General features: G+C 36.0%; 1 protein-coding gene across 14 annotated transcripts in view; it reads left to right on the plus strand.

Moving 5' to 3' along the window:
• The window catches only part of Sox6 (SRY-box transcription factor 6), a 375,414-nt gene that overhangs the window by 288,056 nt on the left and 64,631 nt on the right, over window positions 1-22,727 (plus strand). For 8 of the 14 annotated variants that reach the window (XM_042691570.1, XM_042691569.1, XM_042691576.1 and 5 more), the window contains 3 exons: window positions 9,251-9,400; window positions 15,045-15,270; window positions 18,368-18,555. In XM_042691570.1, coding sequence (XP_042547504.1) covers window positions 9,251-9,400; window positions 15,045-15,270; window positions 18,368-18,555 — 564 coding nt within the window. The remainder of the gene's footprint in view (window positions 1-9,250; window positions 9,401-15,044; window positions 15,271-18,367; window positions 18,556-22,727) is intronic. The other 6 variants (XM_042691573.1, XM_042691581.1, XM_042691574.1 and 3 more) reach the window with 1 other exon arrangement.

The following is a 22,727-nucleotide window of genomic DNA, read 5'->3' on the forward strand; positions in this document are numbered from 1 at the left end:
AAAATAATGCTCTTCTGAATGCATTCCAATATAATTGATATAATCAGAATGAATTCCAAACTAAGAGAATTAGGTACTAAGAGAATTAGGTACTCTATTAGATGATAAATTTTTAAGCAAGTACTGTAATGTAAAGGTAGGATATTTTGTTGAACTTTTATATTCTATTCTGTTTTCCTTTTAATAATGTTTCCTATCCTCAATACCAAACACATTCCCTACTCCATTAGTACAAAGAATTATGTCATAGGAGCGAACTACCCCAATGGTTGGGAAAATAGGCAAGAGGACGTCTAACCAGGGAAACTTTTCTTTCAGTTCCTTTTTATTACTTGATATTCTTGAGCTAGCTTTACAGAATAATGAAATGAATTAAACAGGTCCTGGTTCTCAGTCAATGTATGTTGCATTCTTCCTTTGTCTGTTATGGAAAGGCCACTGGCAATTTTTCAAAGTGGGTCTGTTCAAAATAGGTCTGTTCTCACCTGAGATAAAATTTTGGTCATTTATGTATCTGAAAATACTCATAACATGACTATAATTATTGTTACCTGACCACTATGGTTGCCTATTAACTATATACTTTTGAAATAATATAAAGATTATATGATACAAATCATTATAGAATACTCACAGATTGTTTTTCAAATACATTTAGGATAATTTTTTCTTTTTAATCACAGGATAATGGTGAAAAAACATCTTTTTATGAAGTAGAGACTAAAATCTCAAAGTACAAATTCTGTCTGAGTCAATTCTCTGAAAGAATAGAATGTAAGGAAATATATGCACATATGGAAGTAGAAGGGATGTAGGGAAACTAGGTTCTAGACTTCACTCTATTTACTGTTCATCAACTAACATATTATGAACACCACTTTCCATCTGGAGACTTGAGCTTTCTTCTGCAGAGAGACTAGATTATGAGATGTGCATAATTCTTTCTTCTGCTAAGATTGTATAATATGATTTCTTTGGGAAAAAAAAAATCAGCGCATTACATGGTAAACCCAAATGCTTACAACATCAAAAACAGCAAGTGAATACCAGGAAACTGAAACTTGCAGAGTGTTGGGGAAGAAGCTAGACAAATGAAGAGAGGATCTGAGAGATGAATGCAATCCTAACACTCAATGTATACCCAATAAAACTGAGAAAATTGAGTTGGGAGGGATGGAAGAGAATGATGAAAGGGGTAACGTTGATCAAGATGCAGTATAGTCATAAGCTGAGTTGTTGAATGGTAACCTTTTTGTACAACTAATTAAAGATAATTAAAAAATATAGTTTAAAAAGAATACAGAAACAAAAATGACCTCCATCTTTGGGGTTCCTTTGTGGAGCATATCTGAGGAAAAACTAAGAAAGGGATGTAGGCAGAAAAGATAGTCAAGAATGGAAATGAAGGAGTGTAATGGTCAGTATTAGTGTAGAATGCTAGGGTTTTATGTCATGGATGCACAGATACATTAAGACTCAGGTTTTTATGTTAAACAGATCTGAATTTGTTGAGAGAGAATGTTATGGATATAAAGGCAAGTATATGATGATTGAGGGTAGTATACAGATGTATGGGGTTACAGAGTAGACAGATAAAGCTTCACGCAGAAAGTGATTTCTGTGTTGAGACTCAATGAGTAGATTTGTAGCAGAGTTAAGGGGAAAAAAAGAATGCAATACAAAAATATGCAGAAGAAGCAAGGAGATTGACCTGGTAATGAACTAAATGTGGAAGAGAGGAACAGGTTGCAGCCAGTTTTCTTTCAACTCAAATATTAGAGGAATGGCTAAACAAGTAACTTCAATGCTGAAAACAAGGACTTCAGTTCTAGCCTCCATAAAACCACAGCTGTGTTTCCTGGATCATTTTGTTGACATTGAAGGTTTATGAGAAGTAAAAGTATTTGTAAACTCTTTGAAATAATTATTTTTAAGCCCTCTTCCAACCTCTCCTTCAGTTTATAATGACCTGTTACTGACATACTTTCTTCTCTGTGCTAAATAAGCACTAAATCAGTATGATTAATTATCCTATCTCTGTGTCCACCTTTTCAGAGCTGAGCTGTCCAGTCTTACAGCTTTGCTTGATAGATAGAAGAATGGCCATCAACATTGTTTTGAAAAGGAAACAGAACCCAGCATCCCTGAAGGACTAAGCTGGGTTTGGGGCCCTGTGTTAGCATTAATCACATGAATAATGATACTTACTGAAGGATGCCTTTCTTTCCTCCCCTCAGTGTTGATCCTTTTCCTATTGTTCTCCTGAATAGTGTATTGTGTACAAGGTTAGGCCTGTTAACCTGGGTAGCTGGACTAGGCCTTAAGTCCTCATGTATTGTATGAAACTGTAGCAAATGGGGAAAATACAATGGTGATAGTTAACATCCTTTGGTGGTGTCTACTGAATCTGTTTTTGTTAGATAGTACTTTTCATTCTCATAGGCAAGATGCATTTGAGGGAGATTTTACTTTCTTACTCTCTGGGTCAAATTATGTATGGAATTTTAAAATGGCTCTGCTAATTGAAATGATAAAAATACAGGAGAAGCTACATCAAAGAGAACTTAGTGTATAATATCGTGTTTTTTTTTTTTAAACTTTGTTTTACATATCCCACAAAATACTAGTGCCTCTTTGTCACTTTGCATTCTATTAACTTCTCCTATTTCTATCCATAGTCTGACTACTCTTTTTCTTCTATCAGTCCATTAAACTAGGAGTTGTATATATCTTTTACTATGACTGAAAGATTGGTTGGAAAAGGGAATTGTCAAACTTGTGACCTTTATTCCATCAAGATGGCTTGTAGTATCATTAACTTTTCTTTCTCCATTCAAGAATAATGAAATGCCATTTTCAAAAGAGTAGCTATAAGACATCTGGTAATACAGTTTGCTACTTGAGAACTCAAAATAGCAGCCACATAAGAATCCTCTCCTTGGACAATAATCCTCGTCTGGTGACTAGGAACAGGAAATAGGTTTCACTATGATTCACTGTATAGCTTATTTTAAATAATTTAATTTTAAAAGCAGAAAGAACAAGAGCTTAAAGGTGATACTGACTCTAAAATGGGTGGTAATTCCTACATTATATAACACATATGAAGACTGAGTAAACTAATAAATTAATATACTTAGCATATGGCATGACTTAGTATTCAATATGTATTTGTTTTATTAAGTTAAGTATGTATGGGGAGATTATTGGAAGACTAGTAAAATAGTTATGTGGACATAGGAAAATCATATAATCATGAATTTTTAAAAGAAGTCTTATGTCTTTATGTCATTCTCTATTAGAAGTCTTATGTGATTTTTATTACAGAATGTATATATGAAGTATAAATATATGATATATATAATGTATCTACATTTATGGTAAATGTAGATACACTGTGACATCACACATTATAATTTGACATCAATTTTGGTGTGGTGGGACAAGCATACTTCTTTTTCCCAATACAGCAACAGAATAATATAGCTCTCCACACAATACATAGACCAGTGTGTATCCTGGCAGATACTCAAGAATTTCCCCGTAAAACTGAGTTTGATTGGTAGAGCCTACTAATTTGTGTTGAATCTAAGCAGGCTTGGTTATTAAAGTGTCAAAAGTCTACACTGCCCACCCTAACCCTCTTCTCTTGACATTCCACTCACACTCAGCATTCCTGCCATATTGGACTTTTTTAAGTTCCTCAAAAACCTTCCTTTTCTGCCTCAGAGCTATGCTACTTGTTCTTCATCCTAGAATGCTTATAATCAACCTTTCCAACTGCATATATCTTACTCACAAAAAAATGATATTTTCTCAGAGATGTTATTTTGAATCTCCAGTGATACCTTTGTTAGTTAATTTCTTGATATCTTTACTTTTGTTTCTCAATACTTTCTAACTTTCATAATTTCATAGGTACTGTCTAAGTATTACTTAATGGCTGTTTCTCATGTTAGCTCAATTAAATCAGGTGCCATTTCTGAATTGCTTATTAGTATATAGTATTGAGTTTCATGAACAGGTGTTTAATCAGTGAGCCAATTAATGCAAGAATTGTCCTTGAAAGGTGCAAAGATTTACTATATGTTCAATAAATAAATTAAATATATTTTAAATGGCATTGTGGTAATATTGGAGTTAAAGCTAGAAAACTGATCTAACTCTAGGACTCACTACGTAAGTGATCTCAGGGAAACTATTTCTGTTAACTGGACCCCTGCTTACCGGTAGAAGGGGAGGTCAGACTAGCTTAAATGATGTGTCATTGTTCCATTCACCAAATTTTTGATTCTAGCGACTTTGTTCACTGCATTTTGAAGTGTTCCATAAAATGAACGATTTTATCCAGGCTCAGTTTTCAATGTATAGTTTGTGTATCTTTTATATAACTTGAAAAAAGAAACAATTCAATATCCTAGACAATCACTGTGAATTTTTCAAACTTGAGCCAGGAAAACCTGTATTTATAAAACACTCTTTACTGAAGTTTGAATGTTTGTGGAACATTTGTAAATCCCATTATGCACTTTACTGTATTGGTGATTCTTAAAGCCTTAACTTTGTTTAGGAATGAATCACTCATTATTATCTCTATGACTATGAACTATGACTTGACAATCAATCCTACATGTGGAATAACATTTTTCAAAACCCTTATGTACTAGTTAATCAGAGTTCAAACTTTTTCCTTCCTAAGTCTTTTGTCTGCAAAGGGATTTTCTAACTGAAGCTAATTCATTAGAATAACTTACAAGGGTGACATTGATCAAAATGAATTGTATTTATAAACTACTTTGTTACATGGCAACTCATGTGTACAATTACTTAAAGATAATAATAAAAGATAGCTAACAATTTTATGTTATTTCAAAAAAAGTGCAGTAGCATTTCCTTTATAATTATATTGAGGGAAAAAAAAAGCTGTTGAGTATAATCTATTAGAAAAGTTTAAGACAAGTTAGTGAAGCTAATAGTTACTGAGTGGCTATCTAGTAAATATTTTATCAAATCATTTCTAAAGAGCCATTTCTAACGAAACAATATAATTTGTTTCATTAGATGAATTTATTTTCCTTTTATTTTTTAAACTCAACACCACAATTTATTGTGTAGATAATAAATATAATCATCAACTTATGCTATTGTGTCATTTACAGACAGTTTCGTTTCCAAATTTCTAGCTATATTAGTTCAAAAAGTATTACTTGGATATTTATTAGCAAACATGAATGGTTAGTGCTAAGCACTCAAAAATAGATTCCTCATATCTTCAGTAATCTTACAGTCTATCATGGGTAGTAAGATATTTGTGTGTAACTAAACACAAGGTTAAAAAAATTGTTTTCTGAAAAAAGTTAAAGGTTAAAAAAAGTTGTTTTTACCTCTTCTCCAAGGCTGTGTTCTCCCCAGCTCTTTTTTTTTTTTTTTTTTTCTCCCCAGCTCTTAACACACAGCTTTGCACTTAGAACAAACATCCAGTTGTGGTTAGCTTTAGAAATAGATGTAAATTTATTTTGTGAATTTATTTCTATTTAATGGATTGGCATTCTTATTATCCAAATCGACTGAAAATCTTCAATCTGAAATTATTTATAATTAAAATAATATATTTTGCTGCATAGAATGTGATACTTTAATTCTCATCAGTGCTTTGTAGCATTGTACTCCATTTTCTGATTTTTATTTCAAGACTTGTTTTACTTAGTCCTTTCATGATATCCTAATGTCCAGCCTCATAATTTGTGTGGTCTTGCCTCCTTAACAAATTACTAGAAAAGGGTATAAAATATATGATTATCAGAGCTTAAGAGGAAGCAATTGATATTATTTGATTTCTAAAATTCAACTGTATCGTTCAATCAACCTGAATTATCACTGAACTGAGTCGTTATTTTAAAAAGTAGATGTAAAATAGATTTGGTTTTCTGCATCTTTCACAAGTTAATACTTTTTTCTCAGAATTTGGTAGAATAAAAAAAATCTGAATTTTTAAGGTAAAATGAAAGCTTGAGTGGTGTAAAGTCTTATACCTCTATGATTTCATGACTGTGTAATACTCAAAAGTAGAAGATATCACTTGTGTCATCAACTGCTATACAGGCAGCACCTATTTCCTCTCTCCATTTTATTCAACACAGTATTTTTCTCCCATTATTTAATCCAAAGAAAAAATTTTAAAGCCCCCTTATTAAAACACCTAGCTTAATTTCAAATGGAAGCGATACAATAGAATAAAAGAAAGGCAAAAAGACAGCCTTTCTTTTGCCTAAGTTTGACTCTAGCAGTTTGACTCTTACTTATGAATGCTTGCCACTGAGTCACTGCATACAGAATTATGAAACTTTAATTCCTTTAGAGGCTCGTTATATTAGAAAAATTGTTCCAAAGAAAGCAACAATCATGACATAAGCACATCTGGCTCTTGCAAATTATTCTTTATTAAGCTTTCATTTAATTACATGTGCTGAAAGGTCTGTTTTTGATTACTGTAATTTTTTTAGTTGTCCATCTGAATGATAGTAATGCTGGAAATTATATATAAACCACCTGTTTTTTCTCTCCTATAAATGTGGTAAAGTTTGAACTATTTTCTCTGTGGCTGACAAACTAGGAAGCTTTCTATTTATTATGATTGAAATTTGACTATCAATGTAATGGCTTAATCTTGATTGTGAGAAAAAGAAAATATTTGAATGAAGTTTTCAAGCATTAAATAGTCTTAAGATTGGGGAACTGACTTCTGGTTAACTACACCAAATGAACATTCATTTATTACTAGGTTTACCCCAATTCTAATATAGCAACAGTTAAGGATTGCAGGTGTAAGTTTTCAACTAGAAATAAAAAATGAGACTCAAAAAGCTTTTAGAATATGGGAGATGGGTAGATAAGTTATGCATGTCTAAACAAAAAAGAGAAATCTGATAGTTAAGCCTTTACAGTGAAATGCCAAAAAGAATTAAACCCAATTTGGAGCTGAATCCTTGAAATGCTTAGGAGTTGAAGATACCAGGTATCATTGAAGGCAGATGTAAAAGGTGAAATTTTAAAGAGGATAGCTGGTAGAAACAGATACTGAGATTATTCCCCTATAACCTTGTTCATCTTAACTCTATCACCTCTTCTCAACTACCACCACCATCTATATGTAACACAGCTGGAACTGGAAGTTTGTTCTTATGAGAAATTGAACATGGGAGGTTTTTTTTTTTTTTTCTTGAGTATCAGGCATAGCCAAGAATGAATGGTGATACAAACTTGAAAACAGAGTTGGCCCACAGTAAGAGCCCACAATTGCCTTCTGCTTTGCTTGCCTAATGTGCCATACAGGCCTTCCCCAAATTAAGGGGAACATTTGAAGTTATTTCCCTAACACAATGGCCCAGTATAAAATTCCTCAACAAAAAGTCTTTCTGCATCATCACTTTATACTGAGCCTGTCAGTCAGTAAGTCCATCCTTAGACTTTCAGTTGATTATGTCAGTTGTAGATGAATAAACAGTCAACACCAGAGGCATTAGAAAAGCTTCTAATAGGAAAGAGCTCAAGGAACTTGAAAGAAAAAGAGACAACAATGCAGAGAAGAGAAAAAACAAATCCTAAACCTATCATTCATACTTTCCCACAGAATAGAGAGCAGAATACTCTAAAAAGAAGCCATCAGAGAAAAAAGAATACCCTTACACCTATAACAGCAGAAGACTTAATGATTCATAGAAATCTTGAATGATAAAATTGGAAAAATATTTCAGAATAGAAAAACATTTGATGAGAGGCAAGTAGGGAGAAAAAGTAAGAAAATAAGAGGGTTAGTGAGGAAGTATCTAGGGAGAATAATATAGCAGGAAAGATTCATTTTTAAATTAATGTACTAACATTAAGAAATTGGAGAGCATGGAGACATGGTATGCTGAGGTAAGGAAAGCTAAACACATATACAATCTGTAGATAAGGATTCAGCAATATATAAGCACATACCAGTCAGATGTCAATGTTAATCAAAACAGTTCAATTACAAGAGATACACCCCATAGAGAGGTGGGGAGGAAGGTATGGGAAAACCCTAACCATCTTCATAACTGTGGAGGCTCTGCATTCTACAAGATAGCCATGCTGTTTTTGTGTTTGTTGTTATTGTTGTTGGTTTGTAAACCTTAAAGTAATACTGAACTTGTAAAAATTGATAAAAGTTTAAATCGTATAGAGACTAGACAACCTGGCTTTAGGTCTTTGTTCTGAATTCAGTTAAATCAATATATTTGGAGGTTTATTATTTTAAAATATATGATATCAGGTTTTTTGTTTAGCATATCTCATGGAAGAGGAGCTTTTTTTCTCCTTTCTCTTTATAGGTATACATTAATTGTATAGAAAGAAGTCACTGTGATATTCCATAGATGCATTATTGTACTTAAATCAAATTCACCTCACGATTATTCTTTCTTAATCCCCCTTCAAGAGGAGCATTTTAAGTCTTAGCAGATAGAATGAATATCACTGGTTTGTTGAGGAGATCTATAGGAAATATTTCACAGAGCAGGACTTGAAACAGCAGTGAGAATATGGGAAGTGTACCTGGAGGCCCAAAGTCAGAGCGTGAGGAGAGAAATCAAATGATCTTTCTGGATGAAGGAAGCACTTTGTTTCCTGGGTAGCTCCTGTGGCAGGAAAAAAAAACCATCTGACTTTTTGGTTTTATTGAAGATTACGTTACCTGTGATCTAGAGACCTGACCCTGAGGCAAGAGTAGCATTTACTGGGCCTCTGGGGCTGTGCAGGAGAAGGGCCAGAGTCCCCAGAGCTCAGTCAGTGGCGAGTAACAATTGTTTTTCTCCCAGGAACCTGGGAGAGGTTTAGGTTCATTTTGTAGCTCACCTATAACATAATTACATCAAATTTAAAGAACTTTTCATAGAGATTTTGGGAACTAGGAAGAACCTTAGTGACTATTCAAATTATTTTTGGCTCAATTGAAGAAACCGAGTTCATAGATGAAAATACTTGTTCAGAAAGTAATGTTAATGCTGGAAGGAACAGAACCATGGCTCCCATTCTGACATTCTTTCTCTATGCATTATTTGGTTTTTCTTATTTTTCTCTTTAAAGAATAGTGAAATTGCAAGGCTGTAAAAGAAATAGTTCTCTAACAATACGGTAAGGTTTTCTTTAAAAAACAAAACAAAAAAAAAAAAACACTCCATTTCAGCTGCATTTAAAGAGATCAATGTTTGTCTTCTCTGTTTTGCAGCAACTCTACGCAGCTCAGCTGGCCAGCATGCAGGTGTCACCTGGAGCAAAGATGCCATCAACTCCACAGCCACCAAACACAGCAGGGGCGGTCTCACCTACTGGGATAAAAAATGAAAAGAGAGGGACCAGCCCTGTAACTCAAGTTAAGGTAACTTGCTTTGCAGGATTGTGGAATCAGTTTGGAAAATAGCTTCACAAGGAAGGTAGTGAACCAGGCTATGTTGGGAATAAACAGCAGGAAGCATAGCAACATAAAGGAACCCCAAAATGCTCCTCTTTATGATAAATCTCATGATTGAGCTTGGAGAAACAGGTGTTTTCCTTTTGATAACAATAGTGCTATATTGTGAGATCTTTCCCTAACTGCAAAGTCACTTCTCAAAAAAAAAGTCTTGATTGGATTCTGGTTTTTAATGTTTTTAATGTTCATTGGCACAAATGGCCATGGTTTTATTGCCAGTCTTTGTCATAGACTTCCAACACCTCTCTCCGCGTTCCTTGAGCAGGTGGGGGAGCAACGTGTAGTACCATCGGAGAAATCTGAGATTTAAAAAAAGTCCCTCCTTCTAATTACGAACTAATGCTTTAAGGAATGAATAGTGTCATTACCTAGTCATATTCCTGATACCATATAATTGTATTAGGAAAAATAGGGCTTCTCAAGTTATATCTGAAACGTTAGTAGATGCCTTTTCTCACTGATTTTCCTCCCAGGTAGCACTTAGTGACAGGGAAATTGATGAGCTGCTGGAACTTTGTACTACCACTAGCACCTAAAGATGCTACTAGTTGTTTGGGGCTTTTGTTTTCCTAATAGAGACTTGATATCTAGGCTAGGGTAGCCTCAAACTAACTATGTAGTCAAAGCTGACTCAAATTTCTGGTCTTTCTAATCCCAGTCTTCCAAATGCTTAGATTATAGACATGGTCACCAGGCCAGCTTTTAAAAATTTTTTTAATTGTATTGGCTTTCTATGCTGAATTGTTGAATTTGAATAGTTTCAAGAATTAACTTCTTTGTAAGTTAACTTATGTTCTTGGAGAAGTATGGTGACTGTGGGAGCTTTATTATAGGAGAAAAATTTGCAGTTAGTATAATCTTCACATGGACAACAGTTGGGAGCAACCAAGCTCAACACTGGATACTATACAATCACTGAAATTGCTTTATTTAGTAAAATTTGCATGTAGGAATTTTAAGATTCTAAAGTCTGGGAGGGGGAACAGACTGTAAATATCAAAGATCAAAAAAGCAAACATCACTAAGATCATTGACATCTGTGCATCACCCCCCCCCCCAAAATTAATTTAATACCATCCATTCTTTAAGATTTTCCAAAGAAATAATTGAAAATTTTTATGTTTGGTTATAGAAATAGTAAGACATGAAACTAGGCAGTTTATATTTCGAAAAACAGGAAATGTAAACCTATGGAAACAGATTCTTTTGTATCCAGAAACGTTCTGTGAATATGAATCAGATCATCAGAGCACTACAGTTCAAACCAAGGCACTTGGTTTAATCATAGTTGCTAAAATATATCAAACATCAATGTCCTGAGCTAGTGAGTATTAAATATTTTAACATGAATAAGTCATTTTGTAAGTAAATTGGCCAATTGGAGCTGTCCCAAACCAAGCCTTTACTGGATGAGTAAAATGTTCCCTGGTAAAATTCAAGTTTTAACCATTCCATCTTTGTGGGCCAAAGATTTGCTTTTACCATTCCATCTTTGTGGGCCAACTGAATTTTATTACTCACTTTACCACATGCAAACTTTTAGGGAGTTCTCTATATAATTGGACTGGACTATATTTTATGTTAATAACAAAGGAAACATTTCTCATACTTATTAGACTATTGTATATGTAAGTAAAATACATAAACTAAGATATAAGGCCAGCATTTCAAATTTAATGCTCCTATTATTAAAGAACTTCTGAAAACAATCACAGTTTGCTAATTAAAATAATTATGATCACTGAGAACCTCTCAGATTGCTTTCCCTCTATATAATATGATCACATATTTTAAATTCAAAAATGAAATAGCGTAATATTTGCTGAAGGTAACAAATAAATATAAGTTCTTTACCTCCTCTTCCTCAGATTGTATTTTATGTACTATGTCTTTCAATATTAGAAATCAGAATATTTCTGTTCTTAAATAATTGTTATATCACTTTTACTAGCTTGGTTAGGTAGGACAAGTTACTTAACTATTTTCAGCCTTAATTTTCTCCTCTGTAAAATAGAAGTTAATATTGTTATGGTTCTTAACTGAGACAATATATACTCCAAAAATATGTAAGGAATATTCCATATTAATAATGATAATTATGTTCCTGATACTATTAGAGGAAATGAAGTGGTGGTTTAAGCGACTAGAGTTGACCTATATGGTTGCTTATTTGCATAATGACAGATTCTAACTAAGTACCCAGATGATCTCTATGGCAAATTGTATTATTTAGCCTTTCCCAGGCTAAATAACTAAACCTAAGAACAAAACTATTTGAAACAATTATTTTTAAAGACATTTATATAGGAGCACGAGACAGTGATCTGTAAAAAGTCAAGTAAAATGAACTTAAGATATGTAACTGTTTAAAGGAAGTTTCTCAGACACTGTATAGGAGCTTGCCAGGCTCCCTGAGTAGACAGACAGGCAGACAGATTGTAGAATATTATTTATTATAAGTCAGATTTATGAGACAGGGTACAAGAGAAAAGAGGTAATGCTGAAGAAGTTTCAAACTAGTCCACTGTGTAATTAGTTGAGTACTGATCAAAAAATCAAAAAATGCATGTAAGGAAGCTACCGAAGGCCCAGAATAAAATAGAGGGTAGCCTGCAAAAAAATGGAATTGTTCACAGTGTACCATGAGTAATTTGCATTCCATTATAGCCAGAATGTAAAGCTCTCTTGACATGAGGATATCAAGTGGAGTACCCATTGGGTATCTCCTTATATTGGGGCCAAAGTATTCATTAACCTACCTAACAAATATGAAAATTATGCCTAGAAAGCATAAAACAGTTCTGTTTTAGAACATAGTCCACAGATATTCAAAGAAAGAGATAAACTCTATTATCCAACAATGTAAAAACAATGTAAAAAAACTCACGTATAGAGATTCCATTCAATAACTACCAGAAACTACAAATAGTAAAGCGAAAACCAATCAATTTCAAATAGACTCAAATGACACAAATGATAGGATTAAATAGATAAGATAAAAAAGCAACTCTTGTAGAAAACTGCTAGCTAGATCCTAGTAAGGAAATAGGAAAACTTATTCTCTATAAAGCACCTATAGAGTTGTACAAAATTGACAGAAACAACCATTGCAACACTGAGGAATGTATAATCAGAGAAAATACTTATGCTTCTTATAAGAAAGTATTGTAGGCGTCCGTAACATTTTTGATAGGGCTATTTTTATTTTTTTTTATAGTTTATGCTCTTACTATTTTTTATTTTTAATAAGTTTTTTTATTGTGAAAATACTGTACAGAGGGGTTACAATTACATGAACAAGGAAATCAGTACTTTTTTTTATCAAGCATTGTTGCCTCCTCCTTTGTTTTTTCTCCTACCATCCCTGCCCTCCCATCTCCATGATTATACCCCCCCCCCCCAAGTTGTAAAGATCCTTTTTCGACAGAGCATCTTGTACATCTCATTGTTGCAATGGGTCCATCTGTATCCCTATTTAAACAATTTGTTTTTTCCCTTCCCCTCCACAAATTATATCAACATCAAATACAGTGAAAACAGGGGTTATACTGTGGGGGAGGGACATACAAAACAATAAAACAATCACTTTATAAATATGTTAGAAACAATAGCAAGAAAGTAAAAACCACTTGTGTCCTTATTTTGGGGTTCATTTCACCTAACATCATCTTATCTAACCTTTTCTGCTTGTCTCAGACAAGTTATTGCAAATAAGGGAAATCATGAGACCTATGTTTCTTTGGGCCTGGGTTACTTTACTTAATATAATTTTTTTAACTTTCTTCTATCCACCTTGCTGGTGGAAGTAGTAACTATTGAATTATACAAATAAATATTAAACTAAAAAATAAACATTAGGGGCTGGGAAGGTGGCTCAGTGGTAGAGTGCTTGCCTTGCATGCATGAGGCCCTGGGTTCGATTCCTCAGCACCACATAAGGAAAAAATAAAAATCCGGAAGTGGCACTGTGGCTCAAGTGGTAGAGCGCTTGCCTTGAGCTGAAGAGCTGAGGGACAGAGCCCAGGCCCAGAGTTCAGGCCTCACGACCGGACCCCTCCCCCCCCCCCCCAAAAAATAAACATTAAACTAAAAAAAGATTCAACAAGTGCTATAGTGATAGAGGAAAACATCATCCTGATAAGTCATAGAAAACCTAAATTAATGTCCCAGAAATGATTTTAAAAAAATACAAGCTTATCCTAATGCTGTCCTTCCTCATAAAGCTCATGGCATGGCTCTGTGAGCTAATATATATGACTATGCCTAATACAGTGCGTGGAATGTGATCTATATAATGTCTGTGCATGGTTTTTATTTTTTTTCTCTTTCTAATTTTTCTTTTCCAATAGTATTTTCTGGTCTCTCATTTTGTTTCCCCTTAATCTGTAGTATTTGTACTAGATGAGCCCTTAGAGATAATTTAGTATGAGGCTTTCATTTTATAAATGAAGAAACAAAGTCCCAGAGTGAGGCCACATGTTTACCAAAGGGAAGAATGTTCTGTTACTAAACTGTATTGTATATTTTAAGTAATGACATTAAAAGTGAGTACTTGGTGCCTTCCCAGAAGTGAAACAGGAGTTAACATTTGCTGATGATTTTGATTCAGAACACAGTAACACACATCTTCCAACCGAACATTTAAATAAATAAGTTCAAACTGCAACCAATTTTCTAAAATGATAGAAGTATTGTTCCAGACATTTTATGGCAGAATAAATGTGACAAAATGAAGGCAAGGAACTTGGCTTTTCAAGTTCCTGGCTATACTAAAGTTACAAGCCAGAAATTTGAACACTGTTCTCAGTGTGGAGGGCGATGTGTCTTAAAATAGACATTCTGTAAATATATATAGCAAAGAATATAACAAGACATCACTTTAAACATGAAAAATAAATTGCATATATCATAGTATATAAAACATAATTATAATGTGTCCTTACTCTTTGCAAAAATTAATTTTAAACATGAATACAGACCAGAATATAGACCACAAAGAGCACCCACACCCAAAAAGCCACATAGAAGCTATGGTGTGGCATGTGGCTCTGTGGTGTGGGCAGGGGCCCAGGAGATCAGAAAGCTTTTTATGTTTCCATTTTTAAAGTACTTGCAATTGTTTGATTTAAAATATATATTAAAAAATTAGCTGCAAACACTATTTATAGTTACAGGAACTTTTCAGAGAAAATAACATAAAAGCACTACAGAGCTACTGAAATTTTAAATAATTCTTTGTAAATGCCCTAGGTTAATTTAGATCCCTGAAAACACATTAGGAAATTAAGCTGTAATGTGAGCTAATTCAGATTTTAATTTGGCAAAAAGAATGATCCAACTACACAGTTAATGTAAATAGAAGCATAACACAGGGAAATTAATGAGGTTTCCTTCTGATGAATCTTCAAGGAGGTAGATAATTAGCTTCTTTTGTTATTACTGTAGGAGAATGTGGCATTGTCTCTGAGGTGTAAAATAACTGTGGCTTACTAAGTGATAATGTGCTTCGGTTGTCTTTTTTAAAATAATTATTTATGTTAAATTCTTGTAGGATGAGGCAGCAGCACAGCCTCTGAATCTCTCATCCCGACCTAAGACAGCAGAGCCTGTGAAATCCCCAACATCTCCCACCCAGAACCTCTTCCCAGCCAGCAAAACCAGCCCTGTCAATCTGCCAAACAAAAGCAGCATCCCCAGCCCCATTGGAGGAAGCCTGGGAAGAGGATCCTCTTTAGGTAAATGGAAAAGTCAACACCAAGAAGAGACTTATGAATTAGGTAAAAGAAAGCAAACCTATTTAGTGATGACTGATTCTTGTTTCCAACTTGTTGCTTAGTAAAAGATAACAGTACTTTGATCTTTTCTAATGAAATGTTGCCCAGTGTAGTGTCTTAGGTGATCAGAACTTTTGGAAAAGGTCATAACATAAATCTTGCCAGATGAACTCTTTAGATGATGATGAGTCGATGGAGCAAATCAGAAATCTAGTACTTGCTGTATTTCCTTGGAGCTTTGTTTCTTAAGTAAATCTCCAAGGACATTAAGACCTGGCCTCTGAGCTGCCTGCTCAAAGTAAAAGAAATTTTCTGGGAGTTTTGTATTTTCCCTTCAAAACTATATGTGAATTTTAACCTTACAGTAACTCATATTAGTTTTGTATTAAGACAAATACAGATGATATGTTTCAATAACATAGGAAATAACATTAATATCCAGGAAGCTGTGTCTTAAGGATCCTCTTCCTTCTTTAGCCTGAGATAGATGTTGCAAGTTCTCTAGGCATATTCACACCCTTGCCTTGAAAACTATGGAGGAAAACTTGGATTTTATAATAAGACATGCTAAACTAAAGCCTTTGCTGACTACCTGGATGGTCATGAGAAAGTTATTTAATATTCTAAACTCATTTTCCTAAGCTTTAAAAGGAGAATGATAGTGCCTGTTAGGCAATAATATTGTTCATAGTTTGTTATGAAGACTAAGGGAGAAAAATACATGTATAGCTGCCAAATACGGTATTTAGCCCTGTAAGGCAATCAAATCAATTATTTTTTAAAAAGCAAAAATAAATGTGTACCAACATGTTTACCTGTTGATGTAAGATGAAGGAAGAAAGATGAAAAGTACTTTTCAACAAGAAAGTGTCAAGTCTCTCAACATTAATATTATTATACTTTTTATTTATCTTGTGTATGTGTGTGTGTGTGCGCGCACACGCGTGCATGCATGCATTTGGTCCTGGGGCTTGAACTCAGGACCAAGGTACTATCCTGAGCTTTTTTGCTCAAGGAGATAGCACTCTACCAGTTGAGCCACAGCTCTACTTCTGGCATTTTGGTGAGATTCCAAGGAGTTATGGATTATATCTAGTTTATTATTATCTACCTTGTGTCAAGCCAGCTAAGGTTATTTTATTTAATAGATTTTAAAATGTGTGACTATAGCCATTTATAGTTTTTACAACATTCTCGAGTACTTTATTTCATTTGATTTTTCACAATAATTTTATGAATCAGATAGCATGTTATTACCACCCTTGTTGTCCAGTAAGCTGTAGTATTTTCAGGTAGAATGGCTTATGTATAGTCCTGTAGCTATTAGTAGAGCCAGCTCTGAAACCCAGGTCCACTTATACATAACTCAGTCTCCTTTTATAATCTCAGAGTTTTGCTATTTGCCGAGCTGCACTGAGTCTGAGAGACCCTCTGACAATCTTCCTTGTTGAAATCTAGGGCATTGGAATCTACACAGGAGCCTATTCATGTTTTAAGTCAGGATGCCTGTTGCAGAGACCCACAGGTTTTCCCCACAAGTCAGTGGTATCCATGTGGAAGAAAGAAGTGATTCATGCCCAGCAATGGATATGAAGAATATCTTTTGGCTGGGATTTTGGAAGTTGCCAGATGAGAGAGAAAAAGCTAACCTAATGATAAATAATAGACCTGCTTTAGAAAGTGGCCCTTTTAGAATGCACTTCTGTGTTTTATTTGGAAAGCATTTGTTCACTGTACTGAGCATTGAGAGGGACAAAAATGACTATGTCACAGGTCCTGCTGCTTGGGACTGATACCTCAGCCCAGTGTATTTCAGGTCATGAGCCAGATGGGCTAAAGTAATAGCACCTTAGGGTGCACAGCACTCTTGTGCTGAGAATATCGCACAGTCTTTTGCTGAGAAAAGCTTGAGAAAAAAAAATGATGTGGCTTTTCTATATCCTACAAAGGAACTGAGTGCTTAAAAAGTATTTTCAGAGATGACCTATCCAAAGACATTAGTGCACACGTATGGCACACATAAGGCATGTGATATAAGCCCGATTGTAGTCTGATTACCTTTCTTCCCTCTGTCTATATGAGATAAAATATGTACTATGATATGTTCATACAAAGCCTTTTAAAAGTGGATCATGCTACAGCAACTGAAGTCTATTCGTTATCAAACAATTGCCTTTCTTGTTGTCTAAAACTAGAAACCCTTATTCAAAGTGTCCTTTTTATCCAAGGTAAAAATGCCAGTTATGCAAGATGATTTGTTTCAGTTTGAGTTTCCTCCTCTGTGACTGGATCATAACGAAAGCAAATGTTTATTTTTGCTTTATTTTTGCAAATATTTACTTTTACCTGAGGACTCATCCTCAGGTGAAAACCACTCCCCCACTCAGAGCCTCACTGTCACGAAGACAGGGGGCCAAGAGCAGTGGGTGTTCAAGGTGGGGGCAGGGAATAAGTTGTCCTTCTCTTGGTAAATAACTGAGGCAACATGATGAGAAAAATGCTTCATTAACCAGCCAGCAATGGGGAATGGAGAGCATGATGCATTCCTCCCACTCACCCTCTCCTGCAGTAGACACATGGACAAACACACACAGATGTCACTAAAACGCATGCAGTATTTCACGGGGTCTTTTCTGCTAAGCTTGAAATCGCTTTTCTATACAAACATACCAAATAGAACAAAGAACCTGGGCAGATATCTCGCCTCCTTTCCACAGCTCTCCCCATTGTCTTCAACTTTATTGCTCCTACAAAGAGGAGGAAAGCTTGTTCATACACTATAGATGTATGAACTGGAGACATTTTCTCCCAAACTGACACACATTTGGTATCTAGGACCTTATCTACAAGAAGGGAGTAGAAGAATCCATATACTCTGGAGTGCTGGAGTATCCTCCCAGGCTAAAAGCACCAGCAAAGTTTGCTACCCCCAACTTTCTGTGCTCTATGCATGGTATTGTACACATTTACTAATAAATCACAAATGTGGCCCCTACTTCCTTATTGAGAGAATGTGATATTCTGTAAGGGGAGAGTAGATCTTAGCAGTACTTTATAGTCTAACCTCACAAGTCTCTAATAATGGATCCTATGTATGCAGATATCCTGTCCAGTCTCAATTCTCCTGCCCTTTTTGGGGATCAGGATACAGTGATGAAAGCCATTCAGGAAGCCCGGAAGATGCGAGAGCAGATCCAGCGGGAGCAACAGCAGCAGCAGCCACATGGTGTTGATGGAAAACTCTCCTCCATGAATAATGTGGGACTGAACAACTGCAGGAATGAAAAGGTAAAACCTTCTTTCCTCTGCCTTTGGCTCTGCGAGACCCATAGATTCCTTTTCCCTCACTCTTGTCAGGCTCCCACATGTCACCCAGCAACCAAGGGTCTGGGCTTCTCCCTTGAGGGCTGCCCTGTATTTAACTCAGACCTGTCATATGTCTCATTTAAGCATTACTTTCCCCTTCACTGAGATGGACTCCCAGGCATCCCCCCTACCTGCCTATGGGTGTATATTTCTTTCACATTCCAAAATACTGAAAGGTATCTTATAATAAAGAGTATATATGATTTCATTAGAATGAGATTAGAATATGCAAGCATTAAAAAAGAAGTATATATGTTCACAATGAAGGCTAATGTGATACCATAATTTATACCATTGATTTAATACTAAGTCTCCTGTCAACCTGGGCAAAATATAACACACAGCAGTTTGTAAAATGCGTTCCTTTTTGTTTCTGATTTTGCAAATTATCTAACTAGCATCTATTATCTATCTAGTATGTATCTATCTAGTAATAGATTATAGTCAGGCAGTGATGATACAGCAGTGAGCCAGTGGCTCGTGCCTGTAATTCTCATTACTCAGGAGGCAGAGACCTGGAGTTTTGCAGTATGAGGTTAGCTGAGGCTGGAGACGTGACACAAGTGGGGAGAGCGTCAGCTGTGAACAAGCAAGCTGAGTAAGAGTGCGAGACCCTGAGCTCACGCTCTGATTTCAGAGTTAAAACAGAGCTTCCTGTCCTCAAGGGTTTCATATCTATAATATACTTAGAATCAAAAAATTAAACCCCCCAACAACAAATCCTCAAAGAAACAACTGCCCAATAAATAAGTGGGCTAAAGACTTAAAGAGAAACTTCTCTGAGGAGGAAAGAAGGATGGCCAATAGACACATGAAGAAATGCTCAACCTCCCCAGCCATAAAAGAAATGCAAATCAAAACAACATTGAGATACCACCTCACCCCAGTTAGAATGGCGATAATCAAGAACTCTAATAACAACAGATGCTGGAGGGGATGTGGACAGAAGGGAACCTTACTGGGTTGTTGGTGGGAGTGTAAACTTGTTCAACCACTTTGGAAAGCAGTATGGAGGTTCCTCAAAAGACTCCACATAGAGCTCCCCTATGACCCAGCAATCCCACTTTTGGGCATTACCCTAACAATCACAAACAAGGCCATATTAAAGCTACCAGCACAACTATGTTTATTGCAGCATTATTTACCATAGCTAAGATATAGAAGCAACTCAGATGCTCCTTAGTAGATGAATCGATCAAGAAAATGTGATGTGTGTGTGTGTGTGTGTGTGTGTGTGTGTGTGTAATGGAATTCTATGCCTCCATCAGAAAGAATGACATTGCCCCATTTGTTAGGAAATGGAAAGACTTGGAAAAAATATATTAAATGAAGGTAAGCTAGGCCCAAAGAAACATAGGTCCCATGGTTTCCCTTATTTGCAATAACTAGTCTATGTCTAGGATAAGCAGAAAAGGTAAAAAGCTATGTACATAGGACTATATAAGATGATACTAAGTAGGGCTGAGAAGGTGGCTCAGTGGTAGACTGCTTGCCTTGCATACATGAGGCCCTGGGTTCGATTCCTCAGCACCACATAAGCAGAAGTGGAGCTGTGGATCAAGTGGTAGAGCATTAGCCTTGAGCTGAAGAGCTGAGGGACAATGCCCAGGCCCAGAGTTCAGGCTGCACAACCAAAAAAATAAAAAAGATGATGCTAAGTGAAATGAACCTCAAGATAGGGACACAAGAAGTTTTTTTCCTTTCCTGCTCTTGTTTTTAATGTATTTGTAATGTACTATGTGATTTTTTTTGTTTCTTTTGTTTGTTCTTCCCTCATGGTATAACCCCTGTTGTCACTGTATTTGATTATAGTGCCCTGCATCTTGTTTATACATTTTTCTTTTCTTTCTTTTTTGTGTTTTTGCCAGTCATGGGGCCTGAACTCTGGGCCTGGGTGCTGTCCCTCAGCTCTTCAGTTCAAGGCTAACGCTCTACCATTTGAGCCACAGTGCTACTTCTGGCTTTTTCTGCTTATGTGGTGCTGAGGAATCAAACCCAGGGCCTCATGCATGCAAGGCAAGCACTCTACCACTAAGCCACATTCCCAGCCCTTATACATTTTTCTAATTTGGGGAGGGGAAGGGAAATAAGGATACAGGTTGACCTATTGTAACAATGAGATGTACAAGACACTATGTTGAAAATGAACTTTACAACTTCTAGTCAGGGAATGGTAGAGTTGGGGAGGTAGGGAGGGAAGGGATAGTAGGGGAAAACCAAAAGAGGAGGTAACAATGCTCGATAAGAAATGTACTTGTTTACCTTACTCATGTAACTGTAACCACTCTGTACAATGTAAAAAAACACTAATTTAAAACAAAAGAAAGAAAACAATAAAAAATCCTTGTCCTCATAGAGCTTACATTTTAACAGAGGGACACTGATGATACAGAAATAAAGCAAATAAAGTAATATGGAGGTGGATAACTTTCCATGAAAAATCAAGCAAGTAGGGACATGGCAGCTGTAGGGTGGCTGAGATGTAATGGAAAGGAGTCTCTTGGAAAGTGACATTGAGAGTTCTAGCACTGAGCTAGTGAGGAGCATTCTAGGCAGCAGAGCAATCAGCTGAGAGGCCAGAGTGCTGCAGGAGAAGGGGTAGCAGGAGCCCATGAAGGCACAGACCCGGAGAGAGCATACTAGAGAACAGTGGGATATGATTTTGTGTGCCCTTTATTCTGCTTATAACAGGAATCCCCGGGTCAGTTCTGTCCAGGGTGTAAATCTATCTCATTTACGTATAAGAAGATCATTAGGCTTCCTGTGGAAGAATGGCCCAGCTGAGGGATGATTGTAGGAGACAGCATGAAAAATTCTGATTGCCTGGTAGAATGAAATTATTTTTTTTTAAGATGGTGGGCTGGGAAGGTGGTAGCGTGCTTGCCTCGCATGCATTAGGGCCCTGGATTCAGTTCCTCAGCACCACATAAACAGAAGAAGCGGGAAGTAGGCACTGTGGCTCAAGTGGTAGAGCGCTAGCCTTGAGGCTAGCCTTGAGCTAAAGAGCTGAGGGACAGCGTCCAGGCCCAGAGTGCAAGCCCCACGACTGCCAAAAAAAGAAAGAAAGAAAGAAAAAATAGTACCTTTCCAGTGCTGAATCACGAGAGGTTTTTATTTAGAGAGGAGCAAGGGATTATGATATAGGGACAAAATGTATAACATGATGGGTAATGGTAACAGTGTTAGAGTAAATTTTTCTAAATGTTTCCATTTATATGTTTATTCAGTAAAGACTATGAAAGTGAGGGTCACGAGACCACCTTTTCATTCCACTTTTTATTCATTCTGGCATGGCTGCTGTGGTAGTCTTCATTCATCAGAAGAGATCTTGTATCTTCCCCAGTTCCTAGAAGCTGGGAGTGTGGGATACTGTCTTTTGGTTTTTCTGTGTTTCCTTCTCAACAGAGTAGGTGATGTGACAGTCTGGAGACTCTGGAAATGTGGTTGTATGCATTTCCTAGGGATGTTTTTTTTTTTCTTTTTGTTACACTTTGAGTAGCTTAAAGCAACAGAAATTTTCACACACCCAGTTCTAGAGGCCAATCACCAGCCAAGGTGTCTGCAATCAAGGAGAATCCTCTCCTGAGGATGGTTGTAACAGATTCTTGCTGTTGCTTGGCCTGCAGCTGTTTCTCCCTAGTTTCTGCCTCTCTTTAATGGTGTCTTCCCTCTGTGTGTGTCTGTGTTCAGCATCTATCCAAATCCACATGACCATATATTAACTCTCAGCTACAAAAATATATATTTCAAATAGGATGACATCTACAGAAACTTCAGATGAAGATGAGTATATTTGTTTGGAGGGCACAGTTCAACCCATTACAGTAGAACACAGAGAGCTGCTCACTCTGAACCTAATTCTTGCCCTTACCTACCTATTATTGGTCTACACTCAGAGACAGCTGTGAAGAGAGCTTGGAAAGGATTTTGTAGGATGGGAAAATGATGGGATTCTTAAAGCATGTAGTGATCAAAGCCCTCACACAGATTAGGAAGCTTAGCTCTGAGAGAATGTTGACTTCCCAAGGCTTAGTAACGAATTTGATTTTACTCTGTTCTCGCTACACCGAATGTGTATGGTGCATGTACATATG

This window comes from Dipodomys spectabilis, unplaced genomic scaffold (genome assembly GCF_019054845.1).
Source record: "Dipodomys spectabilis isolate Male_0828 unplaced genomic scaffold, ASM1905484v1 ptg000145l, whole genome shotgun sequence".
Taxonomy (NCBI): Eukaryota; Metazoa; Chordata; class Mammalia; order Rodentia; family Heteromyidae; genus Dipodomys; species Dipodomys spectabilis.